This window comes from Microtus pennsylvanicus, chromosome 3, assembly GCF_037038515.1.
Source record: "Microtus pennsylvanicus isolate mMicPen1 chromosome 3, mMicPen1.hap1, whole genome shotgun sequence".
NCBI classification, from domain to species: domain Eukaryota; kingdom Metazoa; phylum Chordata; class Mammalia; order Rodentia; family Cricetidae; genus Microtus; species Microtus pennsylvanicus.
Window position 1 is genome coordinate 13,404,970 of NC_134581.1, and position 23,420 is coordinate 13,428,389.

Here is a 23,420-nt window from a genome sequence, read left to right on the forward strand (position 1 = left end):
GTCGGGTCTAGCTCCCGCTGCACCGCTGATGAGGTCCTCTCGTCGGGCACTGTCGTTCACCTGGCAGGCCAGTTTGCCCTCGAACTGGAATGGATCCACCTTCATTCCCGCCAGGCAGAGCACCGCTCAGGAGCAGCATGACCAAGGACGGCCGCTGGAGCACCAGGCCAGAGCACTTTGAAGTCTCTCAGATCCCTGACACATTTCACTGTGACTCTCTCCAGGGAAAGGGATCCCAAACGGAATTTGAAGAAAGGACATTGGGAAGGAATGGAAAGGAAAGGGAGAGGCTCAGAAAGAGGACGGGATGAGATACAGCGGTCCGCACGTCCACAGGATGTCACAGGGTCAGCGAACACAGTGGTAAGATGAGGAAGACCCATGGAGAGAAGCAAGCGGCCTGGTTCACCACCTCGGTCAGCCACTTGCTGTAGAAGGCAACATCGGTATAAACTGCAGGATGTCCTCGGCGGCCACAGCCAATGCCCCAGCTCACAATGCCCACCTGTACCCATTTATCAAAAAACTCACAGACCAAAGGACCGCCAGAATCTCCCTGAAGAGAGAAAGAAAGATATGGCAAGAATGGAATTGATCCCCCATTGGATTGGGCTGATGGCACTGGAGGACATGAGGGAGACAGGCTCATGCAGGGTTTCCTCGGGAACCCCAAAGGCCCAGCCGGAGCCAGGTGCAGTGGTATACGCTTATAGTAGCAGCCTTAAGGAGATTGAGGCAGGAGAATTTTGAGGAGTTCAAGCTACAAACCAATACACTGTCTCAGAAGAGAGGGAGAGAATGGAGGGGTAAGGGAAGCATCCTTGCCAGACCCAAACTTCTATCAACGCACAAACGCCAGAACTAGGTATATCAATATGGCCACCGAAAAGTTATGGGAAAATGATAATATCCCCTGATGTTATTATCATCATTTCTGGAGCCACAGTGGTGGTTGCTGCTGAATTCTACTTCCGAGGAGGGGCTGGAGAGATGACCCTGTGGTTGAGTACACTTGCTGCTTATGCAGTGGACCCTGGGTTATTTGAAAACACCCACATGGTGATCCAGAATACCTGTGACCCAGTTCTAGGGGATCTTACGCCCTCTTCTGGCCTCTGGAGGCATTGCGTGCATGTGGTGCATACACATACATGCAAGCAAAACACTCACACACATTAGATAAAAACAAGTGCCAGGCAGTAGGGGCACACGCCTTAATCCCAGTACTTGGGAGACAGAGGCAAGCAGATCTCTGTGAGTTTGGGGCCAGCCTGGTCTACAGAGAAACCCTGCCTCGATAAATGAATAAGTAAATAGATAAGCAAACGAATGAATGAATAAATAATAAATAAAATCTTTTTTTAATCCCATTAAATATCACTTTTATGTAGGAGCTCCTAATTCCTTACATTTAACCTGAATTTCCACTGATGCCCTTAACCTACACAGCAAAACCCTTCTACATGAGTCCATTCCTGCATATTCTTCTCCCAAACCCGCTGCCACAGAGACCCTGTCAATCAGTCAGTGATGTTAGCTGCAGGGTTGTAGTGTAGGTTAGCTCAGTTAACACAGGTTGATGCTCCCTTTGTCATGGTAACTGCCACAGAGGATGCGGTAGTTTGCACGTAGTTGGCCCCCAAACCTCTAGTAAGAGGTATGGCTTTGCTGGAGTGGGTATACCCTTGTTGGAAGAAGTGTATCACTGCAGGGGTGGCCTTTTAGGTTTCCTGTGCTCAGGATATTGCCTAGTGTCTCAGTCAGCTTCCTGTTACCTGCAAGCCAAGATACAACCAGCACCACGTCTGCCTGCACGCTGCCATGCTCCCCCTCCATGACGATAATGGGCTGAACCTCTGAAGCTTAAGTGAGCCACCCCAATTAAATGTTCTCTTTATAAGAGTTGCCATGTTCATGGTGTCTCTCCACAGCAATAAGAACCCTAAAACATAGGAGAACTCAATGCAAAACGTGATTAGACTATCCATTCCCAAACTCAACTGGTAAACAAGAACCCTATGCAGCAACCTACACCGCAGGCCACATCCTTCAGAAAGAACCAAACCAGATGGACAAGGTAGTGTCTCCCTATAATCTCAACGCTTGGGAGGCTGACACAAACAGATCTCACTTTTAAGGTCATGCTGTGCTACACAGAAAGACCAGGCAAGGTCAACTTCAGGAGCCATAAGGAGTGTGGCTCCCCCCATGACTGTCTTGAGTAAAGGAGGTGGCAAAGAACTGGGGCCTTGCCATCTGAGGCCGAGGAAAAGGCATGCACTTACCTGGCAAGAATCCTTTCCTGGATCTTTATAGGCACAGATCATCCCTCTCTTGACTAGGTCATTAGAAGTCGATGTAGCCTTCTTCAACATCTCATTGCATTCGGCATAATGGATGATATTTTGGTCCACCTCCTGGAGAATTTCTGCTGGAACATCTAATGCTAATGAAGAAGATCAGCAGTGTATGAATCTTCACAGTGGACAGAGAACCCAGTGAGCACATTACTGAATGCCAGTAGTAATAGTTACAAGATATCCTAACGTCTTTCTCTTTATTTTTTGTTTGTTGGTGAGACTGAGGTGTTTATGTAAATCAAACTAGTTTCAAACTGTCCATACTTGGGCACAGAACACCACATCCAACCATTTTTCTTCACTCTCTAGAACATAATCACAGGCTCGCAGAGAGATAGGACCCCGAAGGTCACAGGTGACTTCTTCTCAGGCATAAGAAGCATACCAACAGAGGCCTCTGGCTTTCCCAGTTCCTCTAGGCATAAGGAACTCCCTCACTACCAAGATAGGTATTTCTATTGAGAAGCTGGCAGGCAGCTCATTATCTCCTAAGCAAAAATCTCTCTAAGGTTCTGGAGAGAGAAAGCTCAGCAGTTAAGAGCACTTGTTTTGTATTGTTTTGTTTTGTTTTGTTTCCCAAGACAGGCTTTCCCCTACGTAGCCCTGGATATCCTGGGACTCATTCTGTTCAAACTCAACTGACTTTGAACTCACAGAGATCCGCCTGCCTCTGCCTACCAAATGCTGGGATTAAAGGCGTGCGCCACCACTTCTCATCTAAGAGCACTTGCTCTTGCAGAGGACCAGACTTTAGTTTCCTCGGCAACCATATGGAGGCTCACAACAACCCATAATTCCAGTTCCAGAGGACATGACACCCTCTTCTGACCTCTGAGTACCAGGCAGGCATTTGCTGCACAGACAGACAGACAGGCAAAACACTCATGCACATTAGGTAAATCTGAAAATCCACCCAGGACAATTCCGTCGCATCTAGCCCTTGTCCACTGGGAATACCCATAATCACTCAGTACGTGTCCCCACAAAACTGCAAAAGGAGATCTGACAAAGTCTAGTTCCCAGGAGGCTGTCATCAGATACTCGTGTTGCAAGAAGGACCTCAGCACGAGAGACTGGGATCACCTAAGCTCACCAAACCGCCCATCACCCTGTGCCAAGGAGTCTGTCTCCCTTCATCCTTTGTTTCTACTGTAGGAATAAGGCCACGCTTCTTCCTGAGCACCAGATCTTTCTACCTGGGTCTTTTTTGCCCCATCCCGTCACCCAGCACTTGGTCCCAGTTTTCAAAATAAAATTCTCTGGAGGGATGCAGATAGGGTGAATCTGAGAGGTGAAATTCACGGGGTGCTGGAGCTTGAGAAGGGCTATGTCGTTTGTAACAACAGTAGCTGACAAGAACTGGGGGTGGACAACAATTTTCTGGATGGGAATCACCAGACTTGTGTTTTCATGGTAGACGCTCCGATCGCCCATCTTGACATTGTATGCGATTCGGCTGTGGGAGAGAAGATACGACGCCTTAGGAGCCATGACCCTGTGTTCCCCTTGTGTTCCGCTTCTCGACATGGCCCCTGCCCCTTTGCCCGTGCTTGAGCTTTCTGCCTCCATAACCACAGCCCCCTTTTGATCTCTCGGCTGTTTCACCTGTGCCCCTCCTTACGCATTTCCAGTAACAAGATGATCACAGCAGGTCACCCCCGCCCACTCTTTTTGTGCGGTCTTGTTTTCGGGACTTCCTCACCTGTAAATGCAGTGGGCTGCAGTCAGCACCCACTGGGCACTGATGAGGGAGCCTCCGCAGACATGCATGTGTCTGACCCGCACGCTCACCTGCCAGGGCCACTTTCCCTCCTTAGCGTCCACGCCTCCCATGATTTTCATCAGGGGTTGGCCACAGCCTGAGTGAGGACAATTTGGGAAGCACTCAGAATCAAGCACTCTCTTCTAGCGGTTCCACAGAAAGCATCTCGAGGACCCGACGACCAAGGAGGCTGTCTATGTATGTCCTGCTGAACACCAGCAGTGCTGCGTATCCTCCCAGCTGTGGTGTCACACACTCCCCACTGGCAGTCACATTCCCCTCAGAAGCCACAGGCAAGGCAACCAGACTGCCCAACAATGGCCTGGGCTGAACCCACGTCCCTAGAATTCAGGGTGTCACTAACTCCCATTCTGGGCCTTGACACAGCCCTCCCCTTGCCACAGACATCCCTTCACAAGTTACCGAAGGAAAACGGCTTGAAAGGAGAGGATCGCTCCTGATGAGCCATCCTGGTCACCTGCACCTGCCTGGGTGGCAATGGGTCCACCATTGAGGTCTCACTGTGCCCTGAGGAGAAATCGGAGGTAGAGAATACAGCAGCAGCTGCCCAGGCCTCCCAGAGCTCTGACTGAAACAACAAGAGGCAGGCTATTAGACCCAGGGAGCCACCTCCGGACGCCATGCCACCAAGTAGGCCACCACCCCTCTCCCGGTAAGTGGCACCCGCTCCCCAGGCTCGCGTGACCGCCCTCGGTTCTGTCGGTTCTGTCGGAGAAACGGAGAAACCGGCTCCTGGAAGGGAGGCGCCAGTGCGTCAGAGGCGTCAAGGGAGGGTCCTGGCTTCCTGGGTGGGAAATGTGTTCTTGCTTACACTCAGATCTTCACACCACACTGCGCACACCCAGAGTCCTGCCTGGGACAGAGGGGACAAACGTCCTTGCTGGAGACCTCCCACTTCAGGACCCGCACTTCCTGCGGGACCTGGTGTGGAACTGGTACGGGGGGGGGGGGAGGGAGCCCCTGGAATTAAAAAGGGGAGCCCTCGTACTCCAAAAAGGCACCTCAAACCGAGGTTCATCCAGCAGACCTAGACTTGTAGGCTATTATTCTATCTCAGTCACAGCACAAGCTGGAACAAAATTAGCAATGTCCAGCCTGGAGAGATGGCTCAATGCTTAAGAACACTCGATGCTCTTGCAGAGGACTGGAGTTCAATTACCAGCATCCACATGAAGACTGGCACCATTCCTAACTCCAGGTCCAGAGACTCCAGTGCCCTCTTCTGGCCTCCGTGGGCACCAGGAATGCACATACATACACACATACATACATACACACACATAACGTACATAGTACATACACACACACATTCGTACATACATACACACATACATATATACATACACACACATACATACATACCTACATACATACACACACATACGTACATACATACACACATACATACATACATACATACACATACATACAGGCAAAACATGCAGACATATAAAATAAAAATAAATGTATTTTTAAAAAATTAGCCTCCACCAAAGATACCTGCAAGCCAGCCATTTCTTACTGTTCCACGTTCCTGATGTCTTCTGTGGTGACTCATGATTTTCTCCTCTTTGGTGCCCATAGGTCTCTTCCTCTATAAGCATCATCCGTGTTGAAGTGGGAGAATGGAGGGACCATCTGTGCTTTTCATGCTTTCCCAACGGAAGGAGGAAAGCCATAAAATTTTTTAAGGATGATGGTACTCCACTTCCCTCATCAATTTATTTTTAAAAGTGGCACATTCTTTAAGATACTCTTTTGGTCATAAGAAGAGTGGGCAAGGCCGGCCGGTGGTGGCACACGCCTTTAATCCCAGCACTCGGGAGGCAGAGGCAGGCGGATCTCTGTGAGTTTGCGGTCAGCCTGGTCTACAAGAGCTCGTTCCAAGACAGGCTCCAAAGCTACAGAGAAACCCTGTCTCGAAAATCCAAAAAAAAAAAAAAAAAAGAAGAAGAAGAAGAAGAGTGGGCATGCAGGTACATACATCTTGAATACATTCCAATAATCACACCTCCACCCATAAAAAAACTCTACATGAAGTAATTTTCCCCTTAGAGACAGGGTCTTATATATGCAGAGAAGCCTCTTGGTTGTGGCTTCCTTCTGTACACTGTGAGGTTGTGTTGCTCTCATTGTTGATAAAATGCTGATTGGCTGATGGCTAAGCACGGTTTCGGAGGCAGAGTGAATGCTGGGAGAATAAAGGTGGAGTTGAGTCTGAGGAGTTGCCAGGAGACACGGAGAGGGCAGGATAGGAAGTGTGTACATGAGGAACCCCAGGGCAGCACACAGATGAATAGAAATGGGTTAACTTAAGGTATAAGAGCTAGCTAAAACAAGCCTCAGCTATTGGCTGTGCTGCAGCACGCTGGGATCTGACACAGGTCGTTAGATCCAGGGACCGTGCAGACTGAAGAGACAGGCACAGAGCTGTCATTCTTTGTAAAGCCCCTTCTTCAGGTCCAGTTAAGACGGCAAGAGCCGACCAATGAGCCCGTGAGGCCGACTGCTTCCATTAGCACGAGAGGTTAAACGTGGCTGAGAAGTCAGAAGCGCCCCCATTTCAACTGTCCCCACTTTTCCCCATGCCATGCCTTAACTTTCATCCAAGAATTCTCATGAAGCCATTGCTCTGTGTCGAAACTGAAGCAGCCAAGGTTAAACAATACATCTTATTTCAAGTACATTGATGGATGGTACTTGATTGTAAGAAATGTGGAAATACCTTAGAACAGTTCCATCACAGGGGTAAAAATCATAGAGGTCAAGATTAGAGATTGACAGTCAAATAACCTAGGGGCGGAGGTACTTGCTATCCAAGTCCCACTGCCTGCAAGTCCAGAACCCATGTTAGAGGGAAACACCCACTGCCGAGTTTTCCTATGAACTGCACACACACACGCTCACACACATGTGTATACTGTGGTTGGAGCCCAGTACCTCATATATGCTAGGCAAGGGCTCTTTACTATTGAGTTATACCCTGTGTTTTGGCCCAATGAATTGTCTTAATATATAAAAGACAGAGTGTGGCTTCCTGCAAGACTCTAGAACTTCTAGTAGCTGCAGATCCAAAGTAAATTTTCGCCTTTTCCTGGGCTTTCTTCATAAACTTCCATCAAGTGTTTACGAGAAAGATTAGAGGCAGGGCAACGGACCAAAGAAAACCTTGCTTGTAATGTGGCTTCAGGGAAGTCGAGCAAAAGCCAAACACTGTGCGAAAGGAATGAAGTCAGTCTCAGAGCCTTCCACCTCTTTTCTCACCCCACCTCCCCAAAGACAGCCCTGTACTGAGAGGAAGGAGGGTCGAAAGACTGAGTTGGGGACATGTGTCAAGGCATATGGTAGTTAGGCAAAGATAACATAAGACAACCTATGATAGGAGAAGACCCCATCTTTACCTGCCCCAAACATGCACCTGCCTAAGGGGGTAGCTCTTAGAAGTAAAGCATGCATACACGCGCGCACACACGCACACACACACACTAGCAAGTGTCCAGGAACAAGTAATAGCAATCTTCTGCTGGCAGAGAAGTTTACAAAAGCAGTTGTAAAGAAACAACCTCTCCGAGGCATAGGCACAAAAAGAAAGCCAGTAACTGAAAAGGAAACAGTCACCAAGAAAAACTCAATAGCTCTCCACCCACCAATATAATAATAATAATAATGAACTTTAGAAGCATTTGAAACCTGTATTTATCAGAGGAACCATGGCAATCAGTCATTTGATTTTCTCATTGCTTTCCACTACTCAGAGTTGGAATTGCAGTTCAGTGGTGAAGCACTTGACTCCCATAGGGAAGAAAGAAAGGGAGGGAGGAAGGCAGGGAGGGAGGGAGGGAAGAAAAACTGACGGGAGGTGCCTAGTGTTCATCACACACATACAAAAAACAAAAAGAACCAAAACAATGACTAAAGAACTGTCTCTCAGGCACAGTAGTGCACACCTTTAACACCAGCACTGGGGCGGGGGGGGCGGCAGAAGCAGGCAGATTCTCTGTGAATTCAAGGCCAGCCTGGTCTACGTATTGAATTCCAGGACAGCCAGGGCTACACAGTGAGACCCTGTCTTGAAAATAAAACAAAAAGAAAAAAATGAATTTTGTTTTAAAATGTCTTTAGTTAGCATAGAGAAGAACTGATTTCATTTACTCTGGAATTTCCATGCATATGTAAAGGTCTGTAGTTAGCATAGAGAAGATGTCATTTACTCTGGCATTTCCATGCATATGCATCTTTGTGCTTTGCTCTCCTCAGCCCCCCCACTCCCCCCCCCCACCCTCTGCTGGCTTCCTGACCCTTGCTTATCTCCTTCCAACCTTCCTCATCCCACATTCGTTCTTTTGTTCTCCCGTCCTCTGTGCAGACCTGTTTAAATCAAGATTCAGCCTAAAAGGGAAAACATAATACTTTGTTTTTCTTCCCTCCACTGCCCTCTTCTTTTTGTTTGTTTGTTTGGTTGGTTGGTTATTGTTGTTTGGTTTGTTGTTGCTGTTGTTTGTTTGCTTGCTTTTTGAGACAGAGTCTCTCTGCATAGCCTTGGCTGTCCTGGAACTCACTATGTAGACCAGGCTGACTTTGAACTCATAGAGATCCGCCTGCCTCTGCTCCCCCCCCCCCCCGCCCCGAGAGCTGGGATTAAAGACGAGACCACCATGGCTAGCACAGTGTCTCTTGAAATCAGTCCACTCACACTGCATCTCTCCGTGTGTGAGGTGCCGCCATCACTGCACCATGATCACATAAGCAGCAGCTTCCTAACCCTGGAAACTCAGCGCCTAGGCCCAGAGGAATCACCCTGGACTGTGAGCCCATGGGGCATCCTATTCCCAATGAAACACAGTGAGTCTGTGCCCCCAAGGTAGTGGACCCACCATGCACTCACTGAACATACGAAGAAGCCCTGTGTTAAAATAGGAGCGGCAGGGCTGCGTCCCCGGTACCCGGCCGCCCACATGGCTAGCTCTAGCTTATGCCCCAAAATAATTACACGGAAACTGTATTCTTTTAAACACTGCCTGACCCATTAGTTTCAGTTTCTTATTGGCTAGCTCTTACATATGGATCTAACCCATTTCTATTAATCTGTGTAGCCCACGAGCTGGCTTACCAGGAATGATCTTAACCTGCGTCTGCCTGGAGTGGAAGAATCCTGGCGGCTCCCTGACTCAGCTTCTTTCTTCCAGCATTCCATTCTGTTTACTCCGCCTACCTAAGGGTGGGCCTATCAAATGGGTCTAGGCAGTTTCTTTATTAATAAGAAATCACTCCCACATCAGCCCTGCATCCTGCTCCTCTGAAGGCTGTACCTTCCACCACCACAAACTCCTACAGTCTAAACTATGGTGCCTTTGACCATGGCTGATGCAGATCCCAGCTGGGAAAAGTAGAGGCTACACCACGGCACCCGCCTAGATTCAAAGCTAGTGCATGCCACCAGGAGGACTGTCCCTCTACAGGCAAGAGGTGTCACTATAAAAGTTGACACAGAAACCAGAAGAGCCAGCCGCCCGACTAAACGTGCAATATCAGTGTAGGGACACAGAATGAGACATTAAGTTAGCATGTCACCAAAGTCCCCACTAACTAACCCCAGCTCAAAGGAAAATTATGAATTACCTCTAAAGGAATTAAAACAATTACCTTCAAAAATTCAGCAAAGTGTAGAAAAGGCAGACAGATAACACGGTATAATCAGGAGAACAATTTATTTCATCAGGGTGTGTTCAGAGACAGACATCATGAAAATGAACCAAGGAGAAATCCTGAGACCAAAGAATTCGTGAATGAAATAACCACAAACTGTTTTTTTTTAATATTTATTTATTTATTATGTATACAATATTCTTTCTACTTGTAAGCCTACAGGCCAGAAGAGGGCACCAGACTTCATTACAGATGGTTGTGAGCCACCATGTGGTTGCCGGGAAATGAACTCAGGACCTTTGGAAGAGCAGGCAATGATCTTAACCACTGAGCCATCTCTCCAGCCCACAAACTGGTTTTTATAACAGCATTTTATCCTAAACAAACAATTGTTTAAAAAATAACTTTATAATGTCTGTATTTGGTATATTACTGCTTATCTGTTTATTGAATTTATTTGAATACACAACTCCAAAAATTAAAAAAAACACACAAACACATAGACAGACCCAGGGTTTCAGCCATAGACAGAGTAAAGCAGAGAAAGGATTTCTGAATGTGAAGAACGGCCCTTTGACATCATCCAGAGGGAATCTTGGCATGGTGGCACAGGCCTGTAGTCCCAGCAGCACTCAGGAAGAGGCAGGAGGATGACTACCAGCCTGCACAACAGAACTGAGTGCCAGGCCAGGTGGGGCCGTACAGGAAGTCCTTCCTCAAGAACAAGAGGTGGGAGGGGCTAAGGAAATAGCCTAGTAAAGTACTTCAAATACCAGAGTTCCATCCACAGAGCCCACTCAGAAAAAAAAAATCAACACAGCAGTACACATTGTAATCCCAGCACTGGGAAGACAGACAGACAGACAGACAGATCCTAGCGACTCACTGGCCAATGGCTCTGGTCTAATTGGTGAGCTCCAGGTCAATAAGACAGCCTGTCTCAACAATCTAAGTGGATAGCCCATGATGAATGACCCCAAGGTCAATCTCCAGCTTCTGTGTTCATGTGCATGGCCACACACACACAAAGTGAATTATTCTAAGCAACCGGGCAAATCGTGCACATTGTGGGAGTTGAGAGAAGGAAGAAAGAACACTTATTTAATAAAACAATAGCTGAAAACTCCCCAGATCTCCACAGGGATCCAGACAGCTTCCAGATCCAAGATGTTTACAGGTCCCCAATGTATTCAACCCAAAGAAGTCCTCTAGAAGGCACATTTCATCACACTGTACAGTCTGAAGGTGAAGAGAGAATTCTAAAAGCAACAGTAGAAGCCAGGTACCCGTGAACCCGGCATTTGAGAGGAGAAGGAGGAGAACAGAGTTCAAGCCCAGGTTGGGCTATGGGAGTCCCTGTCTCAAAACTCCTCGATAAATAAATGTGGAAGGAAAACAAGCTAGACACGGTGGTCACGACTGCAGTTCTCGCATGTGGAGGCTGAGATGGAAAGGTTTCCATCAGCTGGAGGTCAGTTTGGGCCATAGCCTGAGACCCAAAGCAGCCTCAGCTACAGAGTCGGACCCTTTGTCTGGATATGGAACTCAGCTGGTGGAGTGCTTGCTTAGCGTGCAGCAAGTTTGGTCCCTCGCGTGTTATAAAACTACAAGTAGTGGGATGTGCCTGTAATCTTAACACTTGGAAGGTAGAGGCAGAAGTTCAAGATCATTTACTACACATTGAGTTCAAGGCCAACCTGGGCCACATAGCAAGACCCTGGTTTTTCTTTTTTCGTTTTTTTTTTTAAAAAAAAGAACAATTAATTAATTAAGCTATCTCATAGAAGAGGAGAGCAATGATTATCTGAGGTTTGGGTGACGTGGGAAATCCTTCTGTATATGTGCTGCTCTTATTGGTTAATGAATAAAGCTGCTTTGGCCTATAGCAGGGCAAAATATAGCCAGGCTGGAAGAGATCTATAGAGAGAGTAGGCAGAGTCAAGGAGACACCCTGTAGCTGCTGAAAGAGAAAGACCAACCTCGTGGCAATACACAGATTAATATAAATGGGTTAAATTAAGATGTAAAATCCAGCTAGGAATATGCCTAAGCTATTGGCCAAGCAGCGTTGTAATTAATATAGTTTCTGTGTGATTATTCAAGGCTGGGCAGCTGGGAAACAAACGAGCAGTCTCTGCTTCCATTTGGGTGCTAGTGAGGAGGCAGAAAAGGGAAGAAGTAGGCTGAAAGATATATAATTACTGCCAGAAAGTATGGAGAAAGAAATTCCAAACTAGGCAAACACAAAGAGACATAAATAGACAATGACTGCCAGGAGAGTGACAGGGAAAGGCGAGGTGGGTGGGGAGAGTGAGAAACTGGGAATGGTTACTAATGGTCCTGGAGTTTCTTTCTTGGGTGCTGAAAATGCTCTAAAATGTGCTGTGGTGACAGTTGCCCAACTCTGGGAACATACAAAAGCCGTTGGAATGTGCACTCGAGATGAGTGAGTTGTGTGATATGTGAATTATATCCCAATAAAGATAGTTAAGAAAACAGAAAATGCCCAGCACCGAAACCACAACTGTGGAAGGCAGAACAAACAGCTCTCAGACGCGGGTGGAAAGAAGCCAGTTAGAAAATACGAGCCAAAACCCAAGCAAGCACAGGGAAAGGGGGAGGAATTGCTGCACCAAAGCTACAGAAAACAATTAGAAAAATTGCACAGAAAGGCAGAGAATAGCTCGTTTAGAAGAAATCAAAATCCTGAGCCAGGAATAGTGGCTTACAACTGTATTCCCAGCACTTGGTAGGATGAGAGAGAAGGATAGAAGTTCAAGACCAGCCTCAGCTACATAGCAGGTTCAAGGCCAGCCTGTACTACATGGACCCCTGTCAAAGAGGCGGGGGGGAGAGAGGGAGAGAGAGAGAGAGAGAGAGAGAGAGAGAGAGAGAGAGAGAGAGAGAGAGAGAAGAATCATAAGTCCTGTCAGGAAAAGGACCACATTCATCAAATAGTAGAAGATTTGAGCAATATGGTGGTGCACACCTTCAGTTCCAGCACTCAGGAGGTAAAGGCAGGGGGAATCTCTGAGAGTTAGAGTCCAGCCTGGTCTTCATAGTGCATTCCAACAAAGTCAAGGCTATACAGAGAGACCCTGTGTTAAAAAATCAAAATAATAATAACTAGAAGTTTCAAAAACAAGATAGTAAAAACATAAAACAAATGGAAAAAGAAAGTTTCCGGACTAAAGGAATAAAAGACCGAAGCATCTTGTACACGACTGTGTTCAGGTGTGGGTACACACACAGTCTCAGGGGTCCTTCCTTCCTAGAGCTGACCAAGTAGGCTACACTGACTTTGACTCTGCCTCCTCAGTGCTGAGATTACCAGTATGTGAGCTGTTTTTACACAGGTTCTGGTAGTCAAGGTCCTGGTTTCAATCCCCCCAATCTCCCCCAAATCCCCAAACATCCTTTCTGAAGCCAAAAAGAATGGCAAAGAACAGATTGTGTTCTTTTTTAATTTCTTTTTTAAAAAAAGATCTTTAAAGTTTTGTTATATGTGCATATGTGTTTTGCTTACATGTATGTCTGTCCACTGAGTGTGTCTGGTGTCAATGGAAGCCAGAAGAGGACATCAGATCCCTTGGAATTGGGGTATGAATAGTCGTGAGTCACCATGTGGGTGCTGGGAACTGAAATCAGCAAGAGCTCTTAGCTGCTGAGCCATCTCTCCAGCCCATGGACTATTCTTAACACAAAGAAAAAAAAAAGATTTTCGTCATCACAGAATGCATCATTATAAGGAAAATGAAGCTTGAATTAATTTGGATATCATTAATAAACACACAAGACTATCAACAGTAACTCAGTCAAGGGTAACTAAGGTCTCTAAAATACAGGTTTTAATAAAAAAAATATAAGAGTAAACATGTTCTAAAATACTGAGACAATTCCTTAGGGTGGCTGGAGAGATGAGCCTGCACTTCCAAGCAGTTACTGCTCTTGCAAAGAACTCAGGTTCAGTTACCAGCACCATAATGATGGCTCACAACTGTCTCTAACCCCAGCTCCAGGGAATCTGACGCCCTCTTCCGGCCTCCAAGGCCACCGCATGTATGTGATGCACATATATGCATGTACTAATACCTATAACACAAAATAATAAATCTAAAAAATTCATACCCAATGTAGAAAGTTGTGGGGTTTGTTTTTTGTTTTGTTTTGTTTTTGTTTTTTGTTTGTTTGTTTGGCTGGTTGGTTTTTGGTTTTTCAAGACAGAGTTTCTCTGTGTAGCCCTGGCTGTCCTGGAACTCACTTTGTAGACCAGGCTGGCCTTGAACCCACAGAGATCCACCTGCCTCTACTCCCGAGTGCTGGGATTAAAGACGTGTGCTATCATTGCCCAGCTATGACTTTTAATTGCATATTGGGGCTAAAGAGATGGCTCAGTGGGTAGAAGTATCCACTGAGTTTAGCCCTGAGTTTAGCCCTGGGACACACAAGGTGGAAAGCAGAGTAGATTCCTATAAGCTGCCCTCTGGCAATCACCCTCACACTGTGACACATTCACATCACATAAAATAAAGAAATGTAAAAGGGAAAAAAAGTTGAAAAACTTGCCTGTGGGAAGACCGTACCACATTCACTGGAAATCGCTGCCAAAATGCCCAGCTGGAGGCACGGTGCCCTCAGATCTCTTCAGGATCAGCGTCTCGGGAGCCTTCCCGCCTTGGTTTAGGCGTTGTCCACTGAGAGACTAGTCTCTAAACCAGGCATCCCAAATGCCTTGCTGGGTTGTTTCCTTCCAACACACCAAAGGTTCTTGCTTCCTTTTTTTGTTTTGTTTTGTTTTAATCGTGTATTCATTGCCTGAAACATTTATCCACACTATGGTGTTTTTTTTTTTTTAATGTTCTATGCTTCTTCAGCTGGGATGGCAGAGGACATGATTTATTGTTCACACATGACATTTGGCTGCAACTGAGGACAGAGCCAGCCCAGAATGCTGCAGGTCCAGGGCAGGGGACCAACAGGAGCTGTTTTAGTTATGAGCAAGGCGGGGCTCTCAGAGGTGGTCTTGGTGACTGGAGGGTGATGGAGGTCAGACATCGACTGGAAGATGTTATCAGCAGTCACGTGGAGTCCAGAAGTCGTGCCAGCGTCCTGGCCTCCGTGGGTGAGCAGGCTAGCTTTCCTGGGCCTCTCCCCAACCTCCTTTCGCTCTTCAGCCTGTATATTACCTCCCTCCTCCAGCTCACTGCATGGTACAGAGGGTTCTACGGGGAAAGAGGACAAGATTACAGTTGGTCTTCTATGATTATCTCAAAAGAAAAAAATAAATTTCATTAATTTTGTTGGGAGGCAGAGGTAGAAGGGTCTGGAATTCAAGCCCATCCTTGGTTATGTAAAAACTCTAGGCCAGACTGGGCTACATGAGATCCTGTCTCAAAAAATCATAAATTTTGAAAGTACATGCAATATAAAATGAACAGAAGTCTGTTAGCAGGGGTAATAGGAATCTTTTTGACATCAGGGCTTTAGTCAATATTGTCCTGAGTCGGAAATGTAGTTAAAACATCAATAACTTAGTATTCTTTTCATAATCTCTCACTTTTTCCAACCTCAGAGGGAACTTGTGTGTGTGTGTTTTTCTTTTTTTGGTTGTCCCAAATGAAAGGCTGGAGGCGGCTGTGTGGTGCATGCCTGTAATCCCAGCCCTCAGGAGGCTGGTGGAGGAGAGCCGGTCGCTGTTTGTGTCAGTACTGCCTTGAGAAATGCACTTAAAATATCAATGGCAGTATTTTATACTCCTTCACTTTTTCCAACCTCAGAAGGAACTTGGTTTCTTCCCCGCCCTCGGTTGTTTCAGACAGACGGCTGAAGAAGCACACACCTGTAATCCCGTAACTAGGAAACAGGAGCAGCGCCATGAGCTCACAGTCAGCCTGTGACAAAACGTTCTATCACAAGAACAAAACAAAAATGATACAGCTGAAGGGGTTTGCTCTTGTGTTTGTCTTTGCTTTTGTTTTAGACTGGTGGAGTGATATTTCATTTGTACATTAATAAATAAAGCTTGCCTGAAGATCAGAGAGTAAAACAGCTACTCTGGTCAGCCTTACAGACCAGGCAGTGGTGACACACAACTTTAATCCCAGTAGCCACACTAGTTTGATACAGAAGTCGAGCCGTAGTGGTTCAGGCTTTAATCCCAGTACTAGAGAGGAATATAAACCAGGATGAGACAGGAACTCACTCTCTTTTAATCTGAGGATTTTTTAGAGGTAAGAGTTCTCTGGGGGCTTGGCTGCTTTGCTTTTCAGATCTTCAGGTTGAACCCCAATATCTGTTTCTGGGTTTTGATTAATCGTGCTATAGACTGGGTCTCACTATGTAGCCTAGGCTGGCCTACAACTTGAGGTCCTCCTGCCTCAGCCTCCTGAGTATTAACTAGCGTTACAGGATCACACCAAGTTCTAGAGGGAATTTTAATATATTTATTATTTAATATAATATTATACATATTTGTATAACTTATGACTGGCTTTAAAAATAATGGTTTAAGAGGCAAGTGGATCTCTGTGAGTTCAAGGCCAGCCTGGTCTACAGAGCAAGTTCCAGGACAGGCTTCAAAGCTACAGAGAAACCCTATCTCGAAAAAAACAACAACAAACAAACAAAAAAGATAATGGTTTAAAATCATCATCTCTGGCAGCAGAGAAGGAGAAAAAGCCATTGGACAGTTTATATGCCACATTCTTTAAAAAAAAAGAACCGTGTCAGAAAGGATGAGGAGAAAGGGGAACGCAAAATGTCAGCAACTGCGCAAATTAGCTTAGCATCAAGAAGTTAAACACAGGGTCCTATGTGATCCCGTAACCCCAGTTTCAGGGAGATACCTCCAAAGAGCTGAAATTGTGCATGGTGACCCCAGCTACTCAGGAAGCTGGGGCAGGAGCATCTCAGGCTGCAAGGCAGCCTGGGTAACTGTGGTGGTTTGAATGAGAATGACCTCAACAACCTAGCATGTTTTAAACCTTGGTCGTCTGGTGGTGGCGCTATTTAGGAAGGCCTCGCTGGGGGAGGAGTGCCATTCCCAGCATCTGCCTCCTGCTTGTGAGACATGCGCTCTCGGATACTGCTCCAGCACCTGCCACTATGTTTTTACTTCAGAGGACTCTAACCCCTGGAACCGTAAACCCAATTAAACAATTTTTTTTTTTTTTTGGTTTTTCGAGACAGGGTTTCTCTGTGGCTTTGGAGCCTGTCCTGGAACTAGCTCCGTAGACCAGGCTGGTCTCGAACTCACAGAGATCCGCCCGCTTCTGCCTCCCGAGTGCTGGGATTAAAGGCGTGCGCCACCATCGCCCCGCTAAACAATTTATTTTATAAGTCACCTTGGTCACGGCATTTTGTCACGCTAATAGAAAAGTAACTGAGAGATACACAGTGAGACTTTGCCTTGGAACAAAAATTAAAAAGATCTGGGTGGGGGGGCGGGGGGCGCTGGAGAGATGACTCAGAGGTTAAGAACACTGGCTGTTTTTCCAGAGGTTCTGAGTTCAATTCCCAGCAACCACATGATGGCTCACAACCATCTGTAATGCGATCTGCTACCCTCTTCTGGCATGAAGGTAGAGCACTGTATACATAATAAATAAATCTTTATAAAAACAGCTGGAGGTATAACTCAGTGGTAGAGAGTTTGCAAAGGCCCTGAACACACACGTACATACATGGACACGCACACTCCCACACGAGGGACTCAACTACACACTTGTGTCTAGTGTTTATATCTGTCAGACCTGGGAATATATTACCTTACACTGGAAAAGAAACCTTGCCGTGAGGAGACAAGCGTGGATCGTCTGGGTGAGCCCCAATAAACCAGAAAACACCTTCCGTGAGACCTCTGGAAGGAACAGACCCTTGTGACACCTGGATTTGGCAGACTCTGGCCCTCAGAACTGTAGCATAACCACGTCGTCTCAAGCCACTGAGATTATAGTCATTTGTTGGAGCTGCAACAGAAAACTAGCAGATATCTGAGTGCGGTGACTTCAGGCCCCCAGAATGCTGGGATTGCAGTTTAGTTGTGGCCGCAGAGTCCCCACCCCCATGAGGAGACCCATTCCAGGGACTGGCCTCTCCTACCCCGGTCTCAAGGAAGCCAGCAGGACTCCATGATGGAGACCATTCTCATGAAGACTCGTTTGCAAACAAAAACTATCAGGAAAAGGAAGATTCAGAAAGGGAATAGAAGAGATAAGAGGAAAAGAGAGAGAAAGAGAAGAACAGGGCCAGGAAAGAAGGAAAGGGAGAAGGGGAGAAGGGGAAAGGAGAGGAAGTTCAGGAGACCAAAGTAGAGAGGTAGTGAGCAGGGAGTGGAGAGAGGGAAAGAGAGGAATTAGAGCTGGAGAAATAACTCAGTGGTTTAATGACATGGGATTCCCCTTGGTATGCTGTGAATGTGTGTTGTTAATGAATAAAGCTGCTTTGGTCCTATAGCAGGGCAGAATATAGCCAGGCTGGAACAGATATATAGAGAGAGTAGGCAGAGTCAGAGAGATGCCAGCGAAGGAAACAGATGCTCAGGAACTTTACCGGTAAACCACAAGCCTCGTGGTGATGCACAGATGAACAGACATGGGTTAATTTAAGATATAAAAGCTAGCTAGAAAGATGCCAAAGCTATTGGCCAAGCAATGATTTGATTTATACAGCTTCTGTGTAATTTTTTTGAACCAGATGGTCAGGAAATGAACAAGCAGCCTCCGCCAACAGTTTTAGAGCACTGGCTGCCCTTACAGAGGACCGAGATCAGTTCCCAGCACCCACGCCAACAATTCACAATCACCTGTAACTCCAGCTCCAGGAGATTCAACATCCTCTTCTGGCCTCTATGGGCACCTGCTCTCACATGCATAAGCACACAGACACACACACAGGCAAACACATAATTAAAAATAAAGTGAACCCTTTTTAAAACAGTTATATGTAGGTAGTACACAAGACATGCAATCTGAGGAATGTGCGATCTTCTAACGCAATGCTAAGTAACTGAGCAAAACATTAATAAAGCCAAGAAGGCTGGGGAAAGAAATCAACATACAGGCCAGGCAGTGGTGGCACACGCCTTTAATCCCAGCCCTCGGGAGGCAGAGGCAGGCGGATCTCTATGAGTTCGAGGCCAGCTTGGTCTACAAGAGCTAGTTCCAGGACAGACTCAAAGCAACACACAGAGAAACCCTGTCTCAAAAAACAAAACAAACAAAAAAATAAAGAAAAAGAAAGAAAGAAGTCAGCATACAGACAAAATACAAACAAAGACAATAAGAAATTAGAAACTATGTTACATTAACAGAGTCACACACTCTTTTAAGAGCTCAGACTTCAGTGTCCTGGAACTGGGTTCCTCTGTTCTTATCACCCCCCCCCACACAGGGCTCTAGCCTCACTAGCTCCTGACTCTGGGCCTTTGTACTGACCTTTGACCCCAAATAGTCATACAATTCATTTCTTCTTCTCCTGGCCATAATCTGCAAACTTTTTTCTGTCAATAGACAGCAGTATTTTAGACTTTGTGGGCAAAAGAAGAAAATTAAGATTAAAATGTAGGTTTTTTACATACAAGAGAGGGGGAAAAAAACCTTAATTTCTCCAAAACATTTTTCTGATTAAATTCAAAATATAATAGGGTCCGAGCTTTTACGTTGTTTTGTTTGGCCTACAGGTCTGCTAAGAAAAAGAATGGAAATTTTTTAAGAGGATAAGATCAAAGTGTTCCCTACCGTTAAATTAATTACAAATGTTCCGTAAAAATCATTTCAGCTAAGTGGCAGTGGGGCCAGGTCTAATATTGCCTCTTCGGTGAGGCCTTCCTTGGGCATCCTCAAAAACTGTGTTCCCCTGAGGAGCTCAGTGGCTTATCCCAGCACTAAGGAGGCTAAGGCTGGTGGATCTTAAGTTACAGGCCAGTCTGGGTTACACAAGGAAACCCTGCCTTTAAATAAATAACCGGGCTGGTGGCACAGGCCTGACATCTCATTGCTCGGGAGCCAAAGGCAGAATGATTATGTTGAGTTCGGGGGCCCAGATTGGTCTACGTAGCAACACTCCATTCTCCCCTCTTCAAAAAAAAAAAAAAAAAAAGACCTGGACGTGGTGGCGCACGCCTTTGATACCAGCACTCAGAAGACAGAAGCAAGAGAATCTCTGAGTTCAAAGCCAGCCTGGTCTACAGAGCGAGTTCTAGGACAGCCCGGGCTACACAGAGAAACCCAGTCTTGGGGGAAAAAATTCACGCCGCCTCCCGCCCCCAAATGAGCAAAACTATATCCATGTCCACCTTTCCCTTCCCAATTGCCCTATCAACTCTAATTTTCCCTGTGGTCCTTCATCCAATCTGACACACATAATTTGTGTATATGTATGTGCACGTACATGTAGTGCTACCTGAGGCCAGAAGAGGGCTCGAATCTTCTGTGGTTGGCGTTCGAGGAGATGTGGCAGCTTTAACTTGGGCGCTGTGAACCAAACTCAGGTCCTCTGGAAAAGCAGCAACCACCTCGCCAGAACTACTATAAATTCTTAAACTCCCATGTGTATTTGCTGTACTTCTGGCCCATAAGTTCCCCCACACCCCTAAACCTTATGAAGCAAATGGTTTTGTCTCTTCTGCTTTGCTCACTTGCGTAGTCCCAACACCCCGGTACCTTTGCTCTTTCTCTGGCCCCAGAGCTCCATTCCTCACCTAACTGGACCATATGGGCCCTCCGGATCTCACACTTTGTCCACCATCACAGATGAGGTTCCTGGCCTAAGGTCCTTTATTCCCCCCGCAGTGTTTCACAGTCCCCCTGGATGCACACAGTAGACACACAAACAGGCAGATTTTTGGACGAGCAGGCTGCAGGGCCCTTGTGAGTAGCCAGAGCTCCGCCTCCGGGCCGATGCCTCTGTAAATCCAAGCGTCAGGGGCTCACCCGGGAGCCGGCTCCCGCCCCCTGGCATGCCGCCACCCGTCATCCCCATGAGGTCAGCCAGGGCCGGCGATTTCGGGGAAATACCAGCTGCTTATTAAAAACAGGCGGTGGTCAGGCCCCCGCTGCTTTCCCAGTAGAAACCCGGGTGTTTGTGCCAAGAGGAGCAAAAGCGGGCAGGGCAGGACCGGGACCGCCAGGCGCGGGGAGAGCTTCAGGACCCGATCGGTCGGCCGGGGAACACTAGGGGCCGGTCACCCGCACCGGGAGGCTCAGCCTGGCAGCGAGGGGCCGTGACCCCAATGGGTGGAACTCAAGCAGCCGACAGGCCGAGTGGAAAAGCCGAGATGCCACCCGGCCCTATGTCGAGGTTGCGCGGCCAGGGCCCGCCATGCGCACGAGGCCCTGTAGGGGGCGCCAGAGGCCCGCACTCGCCGCATCTGGAGCTGGTTAAGGCTGCGCTGCTTGGCGGGCGGCGGCGTGAGCTCATCCCGGCCCGCCCCGCTGCGGTTTCCCAGCCGCTGAGAAGCGGACTCCACACAGAAGCGCCGCGCCGAGAGCCCGGGGAGCTCAGCGCTGCAACCGCTACTCCGGGCTGTGGGTGTTCAGCGAGAGAAACTGCAGTGTGTGTCGCTGGCCGTCGCCTAGTTAGACGGAGCCTTGAGAGCCAGCCACCAGCATGTGTCGCTGCTGTCCACCGTGAGTTGTGAGACTGTGTGTGTGTTTCATCAAGGAAGCAACTGCGTGTGGGATAAGTTGCACCCCTCCCCAGCAGCACTTTCTCCTCTGGTTTTATTGGAAAAAGCAACCAGGAGCATAGAACGAATGGATAATCTCAATTACAGGCTTTATCCCTGCATAAGTGCAGAAGGTCCAGGCCAGCCCAGGTGTCCCACAATGCCTAGGACCCACCTCCATTTTCAGGACGCATACATAATTTTCTTAGTCACTGCTTCATCTGACCTTCCTCTAACCCCCAAGAACTCTCCCCTTCAGAACATGACATTAGGATCATGGCTAATAGTGACCCACTGGGTCACATGGGAGACAGATACACCTGCAATATGGATTCTCTCACACACCAGGGAAGCACTCCTGAATTGGAGACGCCAACGGGCAGTAAAAGGTGGTGATTAGGCTAGGAAAAGCCTCTTGGTGAGACGTCCCTAACCAACCCCTGCCATGAACAGGGACGGGCTGAACTGAAGGTCGCTGAGCCGTGTACCTTAAGGGGGTCCAGACTATTTGCAATGGGCGCTGGAGATTGGGGATCAGGATAGGAAGGATGTCAGGCTCCAAGAATCTCATGAGCAGAAGTCATGACGGAGGGTCGAGTGCATGAAGAGTGTAGAGGTACTCCTGAGTAGTCAGGGTTCTTCCCACCCAGCAGCCCTGACCCAGGTTCTCCGTGCACAAGGTTGTCATCCCTAGCTGCTCTGGTCCTTCAGGTCCCCACATGTAAGACACAGGGGCCATCCTGCTCTGGCCCACCATGGGGTGCCAGACTGTAAGGGTGACCACCCACAGAAGGCACTGGGGTCCTCAGCACCTAAAACACTGGTACAAGCTGGATGAGGGGTTTTTTAAGAACTGGAATGACTATGGTTTGCACAACCAGAGCTTCCAAATTACTTAGCAAAACATGTTTGCTTTTTAATTAACATGTGTTTTTTAAAAAATGGTTTTAATTAAAGTGGATGAAGGAAAGAAGGGATGATGGAGAGAATATTCCAAGCAGTTCCAAATCCCAGCCCAGACTTCTTAAAAATAAAGTGGAAGGCTGAGCAGGGTGGCCCAGGCTTATGATCCCAGCACTCAGGATGCAGATGCAGGAGGATCATGAGTTCAAAGCCAGCCTCTGCTATACCGCAAGTTAGATGCCAGCCTCTACCGCTTGAGATGCTGTCTCAAGAGAAATAAATAATTCAGGTGTGGTAGTGCATAACTTTGATCCCAGCACTGGGGAGGAAGAAGCAGGTGATCTCTGTGAGTTTGAGGACAGCCTCGTCTACTTTGTGAGTTTCAGGCAGTGAAGAATACATAGTGAGACCCTATCTTAAAAAAAACATTAATTAAACTAAAATAAAAGATGAATAAACAGTGGGAGCCAGACCCCAAGCTGAAAAGGAACTGAAGAGAGAATCTCTGGAGAGCCCCAGAACAGCCCTGGGCGACTCCACCCCCTCACTCCACCGTCTTACTAGGAATTGACCCTTCTTAGTTTAGCCAGGTCCCTGGCAGCTGGGACCAGGGGAGGGAAGGGCTAGCCTTTCAAAATGCAGTCCTGGGAAGGTATCCAGCAAGCAGATAAGGGAGTAGAAGCAAGAGAGGAGACCTGAGAGTAGGCACCATGTCAAGGGACCTGAAGTTTCTTAGCTGGAACATGACAAAAATCACATCACGTCCAGCCACCCCCAGTATCGGGGAGCAGCTAACGCGGAAGCCCCAGGGACACGGAGGCAGGACAGACACATGGCTAGCATGACATGGGAAAGACCTGCCAGAGGGGGAACTCTGTGAAGACTGGAAACAGGGTCTCAGGGCCTGGATCGGTCCAGCAGGGGTCAGCGATGGCTTCCGCTCAGCCGAGGCACCCAGTTGGAGATCAATGCATGTTGATCTTTCTGGCCTTTGGGGGGTCAGTAGCAGCAAGAAGGCACAGCTCAGGGTCAGGGGTAAGCATGAGGTTAGGAAAACACCCAA

General features: G+C 47.4%; 1 protein-coding gene across 1 annotated transcript; it reads right to left on the bottom strand.

Annotated features, from left to right (window-relative positions):
* Positions 1-340: 340 nt before the first annotated feature.
* On the bottom strand, positions 341-4,765 carry LOC142846935 (serine protease 42-like). The gene is made up of 6 exons (XM_075967701.1): positions 4,546-4,765; positions 4,063-4,219; positions 3,557-3,816; positions 3,435-3,443; positions 2,286-2,440; positions 341-556 (listed from the first exon to the last, which is right to left on the bottom strand). Exons 1-6 carry the CDS (start codon positions 4,763-4,765, stop codon positions 341-343), a joined length of 1,017 nt encoding a protein of 338 aa, XP_075823816.1.
* Positions 4,766-23,420: the final 18,655 nt, after the last annotated feature.

Bases quoted from the DNA above. Each gene is read 5' to 3' on its own strand.
- LOC142846935 (XM_075967701.1), bottom strand. From the start codon at position 4,765: ATGGCGTCCGGAGGTGGCTCCCTGGGTCTAATAGCCTGCCTCTTGTTG. The intron at 4,220-4,545 runs GTAACTTGTGAA...GTCCTCACTCAG, and splicing joins TTTCAAGCCGTTTTCCTTCG to GCTGTGGCCAACCCCTGATG. The intron at 3,817-4,062 runs GTGAGGAAGTCC...TCTCTCCCACAG, and splicing joins GCAGCCCACTGCATTTACAG to CCGAATCGCATACAATGTCA.